The sequence below is a fragment of the Schistocerca nitens genome, chromosome 2 (genome assembly GCF_023898315.1).
Source record: "Schistocerca nitens isolate TAMUIC-IGC-003100 chromosome 2, iqSchNite1.1, whole genome shotgun sequence".
Taxonomy (NCBI): Eukaryota; Metazoa; Arthropoda; class Insecta; order Orthoptera; family Acrididae; genus Schistocerca; species Schistocerca nitens.
In genome coordinates this window covers 214,790,230-214,808,067 of record NC_064615.1, presented here as the reverse complement: position 1 = coordinate 214,808,067, position 17,838 = coordinate 214,790,230, and the positions used below count along the sequence as shown (strand labels likewise).

The 17,838-nt window shown below is 44.4% G+C and overlaps 1 protein-coding gene across 2 annotated transcripts in view; it reads right to left on the bottom strand.

Moving 5' to 3' along the window:
• Positions 1–767: 767 nt before the first annotated feature.
• LOC126235930 (rRNA methyltransferase 2, mitochondrial) overlaps positions 768–17,838 on the bottom strand; it is a 74,649-nt gene continuing 57,578 nt past the window's right edge. The window contains exons 3-4 of one of the 2 annotated variants that reach the window (XM_049944893.1): positions 15,420–15,709; positions 768–1,165 (exon numbers count right to left, since the gene is read on the bottom strand). In XM_049944893.1, coding sequence (XP_049800850.1) covers positions 1,022–1,165; positions 15,420–15,709 — 434 coding nt within the window. In that variant the 3' untranslated portion in view covers positions 768–1,021. The remainder of the gene's footprint in view (positions 1,166–15,419; positions 15,710–17,838) is intronic. The other variant, XM_049944894.1, reaches the window with a different exon arrangement.

Sequence of the window (17,838 nt, the reverse complement as noted above, 5' to 3'; positions counted from 1 at the left end):
ATGCCACCCACTCCGACCAGCCACAGCAAAGGCTACCTCGCAGGATGACTATTGCCAGGTGTCCCAATGCCCCAGGGAGATGGGCACCTACCCCTTGGCATACGTGGGGAGTTAATGGTGCAGGCATCAGCAGAGCGATCCCTGGGGGGCTACAACCAACAGGGTACATGGCAGCCCCACCACAACGGACTGGCTGCCGTGCTGGATATCAGGTATCAGGTGCAAAGAAGTCCATGGTCATCGTCGACGCAGAAAGTGACACTGCAAAGTGCATGGTGGAAATCACTCCCAGAAGGTGTCCTCTCCGAAGAGATGGAGAATGAGCAGGAGTGAAATGTGATGACGAGAAAGTGGGCTAAAGATCTCAATCCACAATGGACACGAAGCACCATGTAAGGTGCCCTTCCCCAGTTGGCTCACTCTTCAGGAAAATTTTGAAGAATTGAGGTCAAACCCTACAAGGGACCAGCACATAATGGCCTAAACCTGTGAAACTCCTTTTAGTGGCTTCTTATGAAGGTAAGAATACCTTGGGCCTATTCTTACCCCCAGACCCGCAGGGAGAGATAATCTGGAGATCAGGAAAGACCAGAAAATGGGAACTGTAGATTGACACAGACATGTTGCTTCATTTCGTATGTCCACACTTTTCTCTGATTGAAGTCATGATCGTTACGATACACTGCAAAGTACCATACTTAAGGTAAAAACTTGATATGATTAACTGGAAAGTTTTGCACACAAATAGTCTGATGTTCTGACATATGTAAGGATTTTAAAAAAAATCAATTTTATTCTGGTACAAACTGTTACAGAGAATTACAACAGTATTGATTTTTCCATAACCAGAAATGTAACTACACAATTGGAAAGTTATGTGGTAATTAGTAAAACATACTACAGAGATTACATAATTGAAAAGCTATATGGAAATTAATATGACACACTAGAGGAAGTCAAAGAGAAGTTGCATTCCGGCACAATCTTAAGATCATTTTAGTAATAAATATAATTCACCACTTTATACAGACTTCTTAAACCCTCTAGCAAGAATGAATTTCTCTGCAGAATCAGTTCGACTTGCTGCTGGTTTGACTACCTTCACAGACTCATAATATCTGTTCAGATCAGTACAAAGTGATGGCACACCACCTCCATCCCATATCTGAAAAAAACCATAAATATTAGAAACACTGTCTGCACAAAAACCTTTACAACAGTCCAGAGTACTCAAATTCATCATTAATGAGTGTGGATTTCCTGGAACAAAAACATGGAATAAAATACCAGAATGTCATGAAAGAACAAAGTACACAAAGTTCCACGTATATGCTGTGTCTGGAATATATATACTGCTAAAGCTATATTCGGTTTTCAGAAAAATCATCATTTACAAGTACAGCAATGTCCTAAAAGTCTACTACTAATTAATGTTAGTAATACACAGCAACTGTTCTGCACATTTGTGTCCCCGTCTATTTAAAACTAGAATGAACTACTACCAAGTGACTTGGCAGGTATAACATTCACAAGAAAGATTCAAATCACTGTCCAGACATCCTGATTTTAAGTATCCATGGTTTCTCTGTATCACCTGAAGCAAAAGTTTTCTTCACCATCTTTGCTCACTCTGAGCTTGAGAGCCAAACTCATCACTGACAGTCTGTAAACTAGAGATGGGTCGAACTCGTTCATTCCCGTGAACTACTTCATTCGTTTCACTCTTTTCCGTGAAGCGTTCAAATGAAGTAGTTCATTCATGAAGTATGGAAGCCTGGCGAACTTGCCCAGTTCGCTCGCTTCGCCTCGCTCGTACAATAAAGCTTCGTAATACTTCATAATTTCACCAACTGATGGCCGAACTATGCAGTAACATTCACGCAACATTTTACGCTGTTACAGCGTCTGAGTTAACTTAAATAGAGCACAGTCAAAGGGGACAAAGGAAAGATAAACAGAGAAGCCTGTCACATATAAAGAAGGTGATACATTTAATCTTGCTCGACATTTTTTCATGAAGCGCCCGAAAAAGTCTTTATCTGCCAAGTGAAACATTATTTGTTGTATTCATGGACTGAAAACTTGGGCTACCAACGAAATGCAATCCAATTTTATGTTCCTTTTAAAATTTAATCCAAAATGAAGTTTTCCTGTAGATTTTATTTTTGTTGAGAATAATAACCCTCCACATTCAAATCGTAAACCGTCACCTGTAGTCATGGGTACGATTTCAAGTAAAATCCCTCTTTCAGTGTTATTAACAAACCTTTTATTTTCATGTTAGCTGTGCGTGCTCATACAGCCAGCCTCCTCGTTTGTATCTTTAATATTCATTTGCCTGCAAGCGCTGCCAATGGTAGGCTACCCGTAGCTGACGCTGCCTTCCCCTCGCCCCTCACCTCCACAACCCATCGCAAACCTATCGTTCCCCACGAACACCACGCGATTCGTTGACAGGCAGTAGAGGGAGGACTGAAGTGAAGGGAGGATGAGTAACGTAGCGCCGATGTAGTGGGAGAGGGGAAGAGAGTGAGTGAACTAGAAAAAAGTGTGGAGTATGCTATCTCTGAAGAGTTTGAAGTACCAGTTCATTGAAATTGAGTGGTTAGTTCACACTTTACTGGAGTGAAGCGTTCATTTGAACGACTCCTTCACGAGCTCCCCATCACTACTGTAAATCCCAATTTTCATTCCCTCACTTTTTCCCATTGCCCTGGCAACAGCCTTCATTATACTGTTTCTCAGAAAGGTGTCAGCTATATTGCATATTCAGTACAGGATGTAGCCAGAACACCAAAGATCATATGTTCTTTATGGATAACCTAATTTTGGGTACTGGGCTGCATCACTGTAAACTACTAAAACAACTAAACTGCCAATGTCTCATCTGACTTGCAGCGGTCCTATTCATGACGGATCATTGCTGTACGCTACTGATTGTCTTCCTTTATGTTACTGCCATTTTTGGTTATTTGATGGCTACTGACATCACAAATCTGAGATGTCACTGAACAATATGAAGAGGTTGTTATGGAGAAGGTGACTGTACAGTATGCTACTGCATGTGCTACCATGGTGGCTGACTGTAAGGCAAGAAAGGACTGCAGAAAATTGTTCAAAATGCCAGCAGTTTAGTTGTTTTAGTAGTTTAAAATCATGCGTCCCAATATCCAAAATTATTTTACCCACAATGACACCATCCATGGAAGCCTATGAACTTTTATCCTATGTCCTAGATTTTATCAACAGTAGCTTTCCATCTCCATAAGATTTATTCCGAATTTTCAGTTTATGCACCTGTGAGTTGGCAAAATTTTATTCCATGAATGATTTTTTTGAACACAGAACTTATAACAGTTTTCTATTATTGTGTTTGAGCAACATTACAATTAATAAGTGACAAAAGAGATTGCTTTCATTATCAATACAATGAAAGCTACCAACATTTTACAAATTTCAGTACATTATATATTTATTTGAAAAGAAAACAAACAGTCTCCTATTTATTTTCATTCAACTGTCTGCAGGACAATGATCACTGTTGAATTTACCGCATTGTTCTCTAGGACACCTTTTGACAGAATTGCTACATCATGGCATAACTGTCCACCCAGTTCATTACATCTTTTTCTGAATACTTATTTAGTGTGACCCACAATATATTTGAACTAAACGCACAAAACTAGCACATTTTTCCCCACTTTATATGGTTCTTGCTGCTGCAGTGAATGTATAGCAGTTTGTTAAATGTGTTATTTATAATATATTTTTGAGCATTTCTTCTCATTTTTTTAAACTCTGGTGTCCAGTGAAGCAAAGACAATCTTATCGTTGCAAAGATATCTTAAGGTGACTGTGCAATGAGTCTCAAACATTGTTAGCAGCTACTGCCAGACTGCCAATGTTCACAAAACATTATAAAAGGGGAGTGCGAGAGACGGGGGAATGGGAGTGGTGGTGGGGGGAGCGGGAGTGGGAGTGGTGGTGTGGGGAGTGGGAGTGGTGGTGGTGGTGGTGGTGGTGGTGGTGGGGGGAACGGGAGTGGTGGTGGTGGTGGTGGTGGTGGTGGTGGTGGTGTTGGTGGTGGGGGAGCGGGAGTGGGGTGTTGGTGGTGGGGGAGCGGGAGTGGTGGTGGTGGTGGGGGGGGCGGGGCAGGAGTGGTGGTGGGGGAGCAGGAGTGGTGGAGGGCAGGAGTGGTGGTGGGTGGGGGTGGGGGTTGGGAATGGTGGGGGGTTGGAAGTGGTGGGGGGCGGGAGTGGGGGGCAGGAGTGGTGGGGGGGCAGGAGTGGTGGGGGGCAGGAGTGGTGGGGGGCAGGAGTGGTGGGGGGCAGGAGTGGTGGGGGGGCAGGAGTGGTGGGGGGCAGGAGTGGTGGGGGGGCAGGAGTGGTGGGGGGCAGGAGTGGTGGGGGGCAGGAGTGGTGGGGGGCAGGAGTGGTGGGGGGCAGGAGTGGTGGGGGGCAGGAGTGGTGGGGGGCAGGAGTGGTAAGGGGGAGCAGGAGTGGTGGGGGGCAGGAGTGGTAAGGGGGAGCAGGAGTGGTGGGGGGCAGGAGTGGTAAGGGGGAGCAGGAGTGGTAAGGGGGAGCAGGAGTGGGAGTAGGCGAGAGTAGGAGGGGGTTTGATTTTGTTTTGCTCTGGGGCGCAAAAACAACTGGCGTCATATGCGCCCAAGTCAAAACTAAAGAACACTAAGACTACACGTCAGTCTCAATTGATGTAATAGAAGACAGCTAAAAACCAGCACTTGGAAAAAGGGCTAAGGAAGATACCAAACAGAAATGGAGGTCCAAAAGTAAAAATTAAATAGTCTTTACCATATTTGCTAAAGCAGCCAATAACTCAGATGGCAAACCCAGACAGGAACGTAAAAGGTTAAGAAATGGACAGTCCATCAGGATGTGGCGGACAGTTAAAACTTGAGTGCAATGTGTAGAAAGTGGTGGGGTAGCACCACTTAGCAAATGACGATGGCAAAAAAGGCAGTGCCCAATACACAGCCGATTTAAAATAACCTCCTCCCAGCAGGAGGGCCGAGAGGAGGTCGTGTAAGCCGCTGGGAGAGGCTTAATAAGCCGGAGCTTATTCCTGTGAAGGGAGGACCATCGGCAATGCCAAAGCAACACCACCTCCTAACAGACGGCAACACAGAGATCATTGGAAGGAATATAGGTATTCTCGGACTGTTGTACAAGGACTGCAGCCTTGGCAGCAGCATCAGCAGCCTTGTTTCCTGGCAGACCGACATGACCTGGAACGCACATAAACATCACACTGGCTGCACCAAGAGTGAGCAGTGTTTTCCTGGACCCATTGCACTATGGGATGGGAGGTGTACAATACACAATGCACACAGACTTTCAAGGGCACTGAGTGAGTCTGAGCAGAGGACCAATTGAAAAGGCTGTGTCGTCGGATGTACTCAGTGGCCTGATACAAGGCGAAGAGCTCAGCTGTAAATACTGAGGAGTGTGCCGGAAGCCAATATCGAAAGACACAGGTGACAACGACGAAGGCACAAGCGACCCCACGGTCAGTCTGAGACCCATCACCATATACAAAGGTACTATCACGAAGTTCCATGGTGAAACTCAAGGCGATAGACCAAGGCTGGAGTAGTGTCCTTAGGAAGCGAATGAAGGCCGGAGTTAACATGGGCTACTTCACAAAGCCAAGGTGGTGAAGGGTTCACACCCACCGGGAAAGGTGCAGGTAGTGTGAAGTCAAGTCGCCGTAGCAAGTGCCGAAAGCGGACTCCAGGGGGTAACAGAGAAGCAGCACGAGTCCCATACTGACGATCAAAGCAATCATCAGAGAAGGAGGCATAGGATGGGTGGCCACGCATGAGAAATGGCATGCATACCTGCTGAGGAGAAAGTCACGGCAGTTGGACAGGGGTAGTTCAGCAGCTTCAGCATTCACAGTCTCAACCAAGCTGGTGTAAAAGGTGCCTGTGGCCACACATATGCCATGATGGTGGATAGTGATGAGACGGCTTAAGAGGGATGGGCATGCAGATGCATAAACAAAAACACCCATAGTCCAGTTTCGAACGGACAAGGGGCTGGTACAAATGGAGGAGGGTGGTACAATCAGCTCCCCAGGAAGTACCAATGAGGACATTAAGGAACCGTGTACAGCGGGCTGCCAGGTAAGATACAGGGGAGGACCAAGAGTGTTTCCTACTAAGCGTGAGCCCCAGGAATTTTGTAGTTTCTACGAGCTGAAGGGCAACGGGCCCAAGATGTAAAGATGGTGCGACAAACCACTTGCGTCGCCAGAAATTCATAGGGACGGGTTTGTCAGTGGAGAAGTGAAAGCCATTGTCGATGCTCCAGGAGTAAAGACGATCAAGACACTGTTGAAGATGCCCCTCAGTGAGACAGGTATGTGGAGAACTGCAATAAATGGCAAACTCGTCAACAAAAATGGAGCTAGAGATGCCCGGTGGGAGACAGGCCCAATGGTGATAGCAAAGAGGATGACAATCAGGACGGATCCCTGAAGCACACTGTTTTCCTGGATAAAGGTGTCCAACAAGGCAAAACCCACATGCACCTTGAAAACTCAGTCTTGTAAAAATGCCTGAAGGGAACAGGGCAGGTGGCCATGGAAGAATATGGAGGATACATGTTCTCCAGCTGGTGTCTTAGGCCTAATCCAAATCGAAAAATACGACCAGTCTGGGATTCATGCAAAAAACCATCCATGCCAGGGATGGACAAAGTAACAAGATGGTCAACTGCAGAACCACATGCTCGAAATCCACACTGTGCATTTGTTAGTAAATTGCGAGACTCAAGCCATCATACCAGCCGGGCATCAATCATATGTTACATCACCTTGCAAATGATGCTGGTAAGAGAGATTGGGCAGTAGTTAGAAGGGAGGCTCTTGTCCTTATCGGGTTTAGGTATGGGTATGACTGTGGCTTCATGCCAGCGTCCAGGAAATGTGCCCTCAGCCCAGATGCAGTTGTATGTGTTGAGCAGAAAGTGCTTGCCCACAAGAGAGAGGTGCTGCAACATCTGAATGTGGATAGCGTCGTCCTGGGGTGAAGGACCGAGATGAACTGAGAGCATGATCTAGCTCCCTCATAGTGAAGGCGGCATTGTAGCACTCACAATTCTGAGAAGAGAAGAGTATTGCCAGAGCTTCCTCCACTCGTTTCCAATGGATAAACGCAGGGTGATAGTGAGAAGAGCTCGAAACTTCCGCAAAATGGCGGGCCGAGGTGTTGGAGATAGCAACAGGATCCATGATGTCATCGACACCTACTCTCAGGCCAGAAATGGGGGAATGGAGCTTGGTTCCAGAGAGCCGTCGGAGGTTGGCCCACATGACAGAGGAAGGGATGGAACTGTTAAAAGAACTTGTGAATGAAATCCAACTAGCTCTTTTGCTATCCCGAAGAACTCGATGACACTTTGCATGCATCTGTTTATAATGAATGCAGTTTTACAGCATAGGGTGGAGAGCACATCTCCATGCGTGAACTGCGTCGTGGCACGCCTCAGTCCACCAAGGAACTGGGACATGGTGTGGTAATGAGGAAGTGTGAGGAATGGAACGTTCTGCAGCAGTAAGGATAACGTTGCAACTGGGGATATCTTGTTCTGTGATGGTCGCCAGGGAGGAGTAAAGCTGCCAGTCAGCCTTAAAAAGCGGCCAGTTGGTGGAGAGTTGCTACTACAGGGCACAGAAGCAGGAGGATCCTGCTCCATGGGGTCCACAGAAGCATCCACTTGGTTGTGCGGTCGGTCCATGGAGTCCAAAGCTGAAAAATGGTTGGTGGTGCGCACCAGTGAGACAGAGGCTGGCCCAGCTAAGGTACCACATGGTGACACCGTCGAACAGGATCTTACAGTTGGCGAAGGAGAAGACCACTTGCCTTTGGTGGACTTCTTTGAGCCTTTCCGGTTAGAGGAAGACTCGGGTGTTGTTTGGCTGGAGGACAGAGGAAGCCTTCATGGGAGTACTTCTGTCCTTTCCTGTCTACTGGTTGTGTAGCTGGTGGCTTCGACCCTTGAGAGAGAGTTTGACAGTTTGTTGCACAAACGGATGGGGGGATGGTGATGCTATCTTGACAATGGCGATTTCACAACCTCAGAGCTGAATTTGAGGTCGCATGTCTGCATGGCCATGTCCTTCATGGAACGAGGGGTAACAAGAACAGAACTACAAGTGCCAGGCAGGAGAACACAGGGTTTGCGAGCTACTGGATAAGGCACTTTTTCCTTCACCCGAATCTCTTGGACAGCCAGCTCATCAAGATACACAGGGCAATCCCAAGAGGAGGCAGCAGGGCTGCCACTGCAGTTGATACAGCGGGGAGGAGGAGGCAGACAATAGCCCTCATGTGCATCCCTACCACAGGTTACACATTTGGCTGGGTGTCAACAAGACGTTCTAGTGTGGTTGAAACGATGACACTGGTAGCAGCGAATTGGGTTTGGAATGTACGGCCAGACTGTGATAATTTCATAGCCTGCTTTGATCTCTGATGGCAGCACCACTCTATCAAAGGTGAGGAAAAGAGCACAGGTGGGCACTAAGGAGGAATCTACCTTTTTCATTCCACAATGGACAGCAATGACACCCTGATCAGAGAGGTAAGATTGGATTTCGGCCTCTGTTAGACCATTGAGTAGCCTGGTGTAAATTACACCATGGGAAGAATTGAAGATTCCATGGGCTTCAACATGAACAGGGTAGCCTTGGAGAAGCAAGGAAGCAAGCAGTTGTGCTCGAGAATCAGAAGCAGTCTCCAAAAGCAAAGTGGCATTCCATAAACGAGAGCAGGATTTCACAGGGCCAGCAATTGCATCAACACCTTTCTGAATAACAAACAGATTTACTGTGGCAAAGGACTGACTGTCTTCAGTACATGTGACCTTGAGGAACTGTGGTGCAGCGGGAAGGGTCTCCGAATCAGTAGCCTAATTACATTTACATTTCATAGACGTTGATTGGGAAGATGATTGACACATTGTGAGAAAATCCCCCATGATTGCCAGTGTCTCCAATGGCACGCTCCTTCCAACTGGGGGCTCCCTTCACAAGAGGGCGCACCCGCCTTAGGCGATTGTTCACATCTCAGGTCACACCTCCCAAACATCTGACAGATGGACCAATCAGCAATTTGGGAAGGTTGCAGCTCAGGCAATCACCCCTCCCTGGGTCTGGCCTGTACCAGGGTGTATGTGCAAACCCTACCTGTCGACCCGGGGCTGGGAATGACACAGTACCCGGTCACCAGTTACACGTCAGAGGCATGGGTCGGCCTTCAGGAGCGCACAGGGAGGAAGAAGAAAAAGAGGAACCTGGAACATTGAAGCAGAGGAATGAGAGGAGAAGGGAAACAAAGAAAGGAAAAGAGAGCGAAAAACAAAAGTGAGACTGCTCGTACGTCAGCGGCAGACAATGCAGAACATTCCCAATAACATCCCAGACATGTTCCCCAGGCGAAGGGGAAAAGAATAGCATGAGGATATATTATATAACATAATGATGATATAACATATATGATGATGTAAGACATGTGATATAGATATGCAGCACAGATGGGGGAAAAATGCTGCAAAGGCAGGGGCCCCATGGTAGCCAAGCATGAATCCGCCAAAGATTGACGAGTCCCCTGGGGGGAGTGGGTTGGTTGGTTGGTTGGTTTGTTTGAAAGGGGGGGAAAGGGACCAAACTGCTTGGTCATCGGTCCCTTTTTCCTACTGTAACAATTCCACAAGGGAAAGAATAAAATAAACAAGACATACAGCACATTAGCGAAAGGAAGGAAAAACCACAAGAATGACAGAAGAACAATGAACACTGCAAGGAACATGATAGGACAAGAAAAACACAGACACAAGAAACAGATAGAAGAAAGTAAAAGAGGAGAGCAGGTTGGCTAACCATGAAAATAAAAGAATAAGCCAGCCACTCTGCAACACATTAAAACCTCCACCCTAAAAGCACTAGGGTGGAGGACACTGAGGGACAAAGAACATGCACTAAAATTTAGATCAAATGATAAAACCCACCCTCACATATAAAATGTAAAACCAAATCAGCCGATGAGGCTTTGTCTGCTAAAATTAATGATAACGAGTCCAGTAACCGAAGGTGATCTCTCAGGGCAGCCAAGATAGGACAGTGCAAAAGAATATGGGCCGCTGTCAACCAGGTGCCGCACCGACACTGAGGTGGGTCTTCACAGCACAGGAGGTAGCCGTGGGTCGACCAAGTGTGAACAATGATGCGGAGCCGGCAGAGAACCACAGAGTCCCTGCGAGAGGCCCGCATGGAGGCCTTCCACACATTCACAGTCTCCTCAATGGCACGTAGTTTGTTGTGTGTACTGAGAATATGTCATTCCGTCTCTCAAAGCTGAAAAACTTTGGGGCGTAATAATGAACTCAGGTCAATTATTGGAATGCTGATCTCCATAAGCAGTTTCTGTGTAGCCTGTCAGCAAGTTCGTTGCCTGGGATTCCAACGTGATCTGGGGTCCACACAAACACCACTAAATGACTGGATTGTTCCCGAGCATAGATGGACTCCTTGGATGGTCGCTACCAAAGGATGACAAGGGTAGCACTGGTCGATAGCTTGTAGGCTGCTCAAGGAGTCAGTACAGGGAAGAAATGACTCCCCAGGGCATGAATGGATGTGTTCAAGAGAACGAAGTGTAGCCATCAGCTCTGCAGTGAAAACACTGCAGCCATCGGGCAAGGAATGCTGTTCAATATGGCCTCCTTGAATGTAGGCAAAGCCAACATGACCATCAGCCATCGAGCCATTGGTGTAAACCTCTTCAGAGCCCCAGAACATGTCAAGAATCAAGGGGAAGTGGCAGCGGAGAGCCGCAGGAGGTAACTGAGTCTTTAGGGCCATGAAAAAGGTCCTGGCAAAGCTTCGGTCGAGGTTTACACCATGGAGACGTATGTGACTGGACCTCAAATGGAAGTGGTAAAGGAAAGAACTCCAGTTCAGACAGAAGCGATCGGACGTGAACCGCAATTGTGAGCCCTGGCCTGGGCCACCGATGTGGGAGATGAACTGCGGTGGTTGGGAAAACGAGACAGTAATTCGGATGCACAAGAGAATTATGAATGTGTGCAACATGAGTAGTGGTGGGCAGTTGTCCATGTCTAACCTTCAATGGAGGGACTCCGGCCTCCACAGGCTGCAAAAGAAGATCTGTGTGAAATATAATACCCTGGTGTGATGGAAACACAAAGATCCACCAGCTTGTCACAGGCGAGTAGTGCCCATGACTGGACAGAGGATGCTGTTTTTATTATGACTGACCCTGATTGCATTTTGGACAACTCTCCAACTTGCAGGGGGGGAGAGGGGCAGGGAGGGAAGAGGGGCAGGGAGGGAAGAGGGGCAGGGAGGGAAGAGGGGCAGGGGGGGAGAGGGGCAGGGGGGGAGAGGGGCAGGGAGGGGAGAGGGGCAGGGGCAGGGGGGAGAGGGGCAGGGGCAGGGGGGAGAGGGGCAGGGGTAGGGGGGAGAGGGGCAGGGGTAGGGGGGAGAGGGGCAGGGGTAGGGGGGAGAGGGGCAGGGGCAGGGGGGAGAGGGGCAGGGGCAGGGGGGAGAGGGGCAGGGGCAGGGGGGAGAGGGGCAGGGGCAGGGGGGAGAGGGGCAAACCTCCAGAGATCTTTGTTAATCTTCTCATATTTTTGGGGCCACAGTCATGCGATAATGTTTGAATGATATTTCTGTCATTTGACTGTATAAACTTCTTTTTTTGAAAATATGTTTGCTACCTTTCTGCCAAACATTTTTGTGACTTTGTACTTATCTGCATTCTGGGACACCCAGTTCAATATATCTTGATGATGTCTTCATTAACAAAATCCAATTATACCCAACACTGTTGTAGTTGATATAGCTTAAGGCCAAAATCATGATAGTAATATAAAATAAAGAATTTTGTGCAGTAAAATGGCAGAAGTATCATTTCGGTGTCTCTGCATCAGACATATCTGTTCAAGATGTAACATTTATGAATTACTCATTAAAATATCCAAACAACACTTACAAATTTTAAGTACATGACTATGTTTCAACTTGAGCTAATGCCTATGAAATTTCTTTGGAGGCAATGGCATGAAATAACATCAATATAAATTTTGACTCAGTAGTCAACGGCCTTGACACAGTGGTAGCACCAGTTCCTGTCAGATCACCGAAGTTAAGCACTGTCAGGCTGGGCTAGCACTTGGATGAGTGACCATCCGGTCTGCCGAGTGCTGTTGGCAAGCAGAGTGCACTCAGCCCTTGTGAGGCAAACTGAGGAGCTACTTATCGAGATTTAGCGGCTCCAGTCTCATAAACTGACATACGGCTGGGAGAGCAGTGTGCTGACCACATGCCCCTCCATATCCACATCCAGTGACGCCTGTGGGTTGATGATGACACAGTGGCTGGTCAGTACCACTGGGCCTCTATGACCTGTTCGGGCGGAGTTCATTTAGTTTACGTGATAAACACACTCCTCTGAAACCTGTATGAGACATACTACACCATGGCTTAAACACCTTATGAGTATCAGACACAGTTCACAGAACACAAAAACTGCACCCGACCTGTGACAACTATCTCACTAACAAGCAAATATGGAACCAAGCTACTCAATGTGTAAGAAATTAAAAACTCATTGCTTACATATGCTCATTCATTAATTGAGGACATTCACAGATCCACCATCCGGTGGCAAAATCTACAGAGTGTAGGAATAGACAAATCTAAAGCTGAACCCCTAAACTCCCGTCAAGGTCCAAAATTAGTATTTCATCACACTATGCCCTTACTTTACCAACAAAACAGCACAAAAATTCAGTTCCCTGAATAAACCCTTGGTTGGTGTGAACTAAACATTTTTCTTCAGTATGCAGCCTTCAATACCGCAAGAAATCAACTGCACAGATTTGTTTGAAAGCTGCTGGACATGATTATATTACAAAGCAAATGAACGACCTCATTTTCTAGTCCACTAATGTCCAAATTAATGGACATATTTCACTACTCTCTGACTTCCAGCATCTACCCGACAGCCTGGAAGCAGGAACTTATACACTGCAGTAACGAAAGTCATGTGATACCTCCTAATATTGTGTTGGATCTGCTTTTGTCCGGCGTAGTCCAAGAACTCTATGTGTCACGGACTCAACAAGTCATTGGAAGTCCCCTGTAGAAATATTGAGCCATGCTACTTCTATAGATGTCCGTAACTGCAAAAGTGTTGCCTGTACAGGATCCTGTGCATGAACTGATCTTCCCATTATTCATTAGTATGGAATTCATGATGGGTGATCTGAATGGCAACATCATTGACTCGAATTATCCAGAATGTCCTTCAAACCAATCATGAACAATTGTGGTCCAGTGACATGGCACATTGTCATCCATAAAAATGCCATCATTGTTTGTAAACATGAAGTCCATGAATGGCTGCAAACGGTCTCCAAGTAGCCGAACATAACCATGATTGGTTCAGCTGGAACGGAGGACCCAGCCCATTTCACATAAACACAGCCCACACCACTGTGGAGCCACCACCAACTTGCACAATGCCTTGTTGAGACAACTTTCGTCCACGGCTTTGTGGGGTATGCACCACACTTGAACCCTACCATCAGCTCTTATCAAATGGAAATGGGACTCGTCTGTCCAGACTACAGTTTTCTAGTAATCTAGTGTGCAATCAATATGGTCACAAATCCAGAAGAGGCACTGTAGGCAATGTCATGCTGTTAGCAAAGGCACTCGCATCTGTCTTTTGCTGCCACAGCCCATCAACTCTAAATTTCTCCGCACTGTCCTAATGGACATGCTCATCATACATCCCACATTGATTTCTGCAGTTACTTCACACTATGCTGTTTGTCTGTTAGTGTTGACAACTCTACGCAAACACCACTGCTTTCAGTCATTAAGTGAAGGTCATTGGCCACTGCATTGTTCGTAGTGAGAGGTAATGCCTAAAATTTGGTATTCTTGGCACCATGGATCTCAGAATACTGAATTCCCTAATGATTTCCAAAATGGGGTGTCCCATGCATCTAGCTCCAACTAGCATTCCGTGTTCAAAGTCTGTTAATTCCCGTCGTGCAGCTGTAATCACGTCAGACATCAATTCACATGAATCACCTGAGTACAAATGACAGCATTGCCAATGCACTGTCCATTTATACCTGGTGTACATGATACTGCTGCCATCTGTACTGTGCTTATCGCTATCCCACGAGTTTTGTCACCTCATTGTAAAACGATTATCCAAGTTTTTATCCAATGCTTTAGAATTTGTATTTCACAATAAGCTTACGATTACTTATCCTCAATAAATGTTTTAGACGAATGATGGTCAGATTTCTGCAAAAAGTCATAGCCTGATGCCTTTGACACTCTACTTGTCAAACTCACAAGCCAAACTTCTTGTAATAAATGAAGCAAGAATTGACACTGTAAGGATGTCGTATCAGAAGTACCACAATAAAGTCCCACAATAATTGTTCTGGTGCCATTGCCATCACCTATAGGCTGATAACATTCAGTTCAGTTAACTCCAAGTGAAAGTTCAGCATGGAATTTGGTCTAAGCAACTATCAGCCAACAGTGCATCCAGTAATGATCGACACTCTAGGTAGATTAATAATGCCAACAGAAGTAACTGAGCACAGCCTCCAACCCCATCACAACACCATGCTCCCACAACCAACACACAATGATCCCCAGCATCCATATCTGAGGGGAGGGGATTACCGCATCTCTCATGTAACCAGACAGAGAAATGCAATGTCTCAGCATTTAGCCAGATGTTGATGTGATGTTCACTGAAACACTGAGGTAGAGGTTGTCACTAGGTGGGACAACTAAGACCACTTCATTAATGGGATAGTTTACACTCACAACAGCATTCTTATAAGTAGGATAATATTTTCCCCAATTTTGATGATTATGAAGTCCCTGTTATTATTTTTGCTACTGTTTGTGAAATTCATTTTAACTTTGAGTACCAACAACTGGTATTCTCTGATATGCTGTCCAGTTCATTCTACAATTCCAGATATTCTTCACTTTTAGCCAATGGGGCTTTGTCATCTTTGAAATTTAAGATAGGTATCTATCTCCTCTAAACAACATAATCTATACAGTGCAATTTTGCCTTACATTATTCATAATACGGGCTTATCATTCTTAATTTTCAATTTTTATTGCTCCCACTCTTGATATGTACAGCACAATAATAAATGATTATTTCCATTGCACATAATATAGCTTTGAAAAGAAAATATCTTTGTAATTAACATTGTGTGAGGAAAGTTTTACAAGTAAGACATTATGGGTAAAAATATGAGACTTTCACCTCTCAACATTCATCACAAATAAAAGCATAACATTAAAACCATTGCACAACAAACCTTAACCAAAAGAATTGCTGATCCTGGCTTTGAGACAGTAAGTGCAAACTTGAATGCTGCATAAGCTAATACCAATATATTCTCTTGATCCAGAACACGCACTCCAGTTGCATTCGGAGCCATATCACTCAGTATCACATCAGCTGGGCCAAAGTTGTTCAAATGTTCTCTAAGTTTCTTTTGAGTTGTTTGCTCAGTGAAGTCATGACCACCCAGAATGATTGCACCATTGACAGGGTATATAGGCAGACAATCCACAGCAATTACATGTCCCACTGGCTGTTTTTCTTCTGAAACAAAAAGTACAAATATAAAAATCAGTACTCCTCACAAAAATTTGTTTGTTATGTTTTATAATTATGAGAAATTCTGTGGTTTATGGTGTGTAACATGTTTTTATAGCACAAATTAAATTAACACAGCTTCAGCATTGATTGTATATAGCCACTGCAAATGCAACTCTCATGGCCGAGACAGTTCACTGTAATTTATGCCTCTTATCATTTAGCTCCATACACTGTTTCCTATAAATGACCTTACTATTACCTGGACTTTACACTTATCTGTTTGAAGTGTTCTCATTAACTCAGCACTGCTTTTTTTATGCATTTCGTTTAAGTACAAGACTCAATTGGGATTTAACGCATTGTATGTTAGAGCAGTGTGTGACAAAGCAAGCTGGGATCTTTTTACTTTCTCTCTTATTCTGCCATCTGCCTCCTTAAATTCATTATTTATTTTTGACTAATTATCATTGACATATGTGAGTATAATCTGCATTTTCATTAAAAGAGAAAGGTTGGCCATTAGTTTTAAAGTATGTAACACCAGATCTAGCTTTGAGCTTAGTTTTGTGTATGTCATCAGTTTCCTAATTTATTTTGACTATTCCTAGTTAATATCTTTTGGTAAAGGGTGAAATCATTGATTGTTTCATAACTTAAATTCTATTGTTGATGTATAAACAAATATAAATTCTGGCATTCTTTAAGTATTTATTTGGCTCTATTTGAAAACATGTTAGCAAAGCCAGCTCTTAATTAATTCCAAAGTAATTATCCATTTTGTCAAAAGTGTTTTTTCTATAACTTTATCTGTTAATTTCATCATTTACACAAATAATACGGCTTAACTCTCTCGGTAGAATAAAACTGTTAAAGAGAACCGCTTTCTTAGTGTATTCAGTTAATTTAATGAGTTATGTTTTAATTGCAATTTCTGTAAGTTAAACATCAAACAATGTATAGTTTCATTAATTATTATTGTGATGATATATAAAGGTCTAATTTTTGGTCCCAAGACAGTCAGTCCACAGTCAATTTTCAGACAAGAAATGCGTGCTGGTTAGGTCAACAACAATGCATCAACTTAACTGTGAAAGAAGTGTAACACAAATAGGACATGTGTTAGAACAATGACAATGTCTGTTCAATACATACCATATTATTCTGCAAGAACTTTGAACTGTGTGGTTAGGTTTTTACTGCTCATAGATATTCAACAGTAAACTATTGTAGCAGTATGCTGATGTTTGCCTGCAACCTATTAATGAGGCTTATCAAAATTTGCCAATAGCTAACTGGCCGTATAAGTGTAATATTGGGGGGAGGGGGGGGGGGGGAGGGGTGTGTGAACAGTGAAAGTAAAGAAATGTGAAATGCAACTGTCCGCTACATCATTTACAGTAATCAGTGTTGAACTTCCACCCTGCATTTTTCAGCCAGTATAACAACGCAATATGTCGACACCGAGGACTATCAACGAAGAAATAAAGCAGGCAAACGTCGCAATTATTTGGGTATCTGGACAGGTACAAAAGTTGATGATGAATACTTACTCTGCATATCCTGACAGTATTTTTATTTTTTTCTGGTGGTGATAGCAAATCAAGTTACAACTAGAGCAGTTGTTGCATTATCAAGAACAAGATAAGCAGCAGCAGCAACAACAAATGATGTTAATGCAACAAGTTGATCAATAAAAGAACCCAGTGTTATCTCCTACATCAATGTCATTGACAGTTTTGGTAGGTCTAAGGAGACTTAGGAAATTTATTTATGCTTTCCTGCAATCTTGCTGATCCCACCACTGAGTAAGCTTTATTACTGTTTTCTTGCAGTCAATGTTTTAGTGCAACAGGATCCAGAGCCATGATAAACTACTTGAATGAAACTAGTTTACTGCATTGGCTGTTTGTATTGAACCAGATATTACAAGCTCAACCCTGGTTATGAGGTAAACCATTTTATTTTATGGCATTTTCAGCTACTGCGTACATATCATTTTATCTGTACTTACATAATGTTTAATTTTTATTTTAGTTTATTGCATATCAGGCAAATGATGCTCTGCCGATGAAATTATATGACTGTAACCCAAAACACGTGCTTAATGGGTCAAATATTGTAAGTGCTCTTTA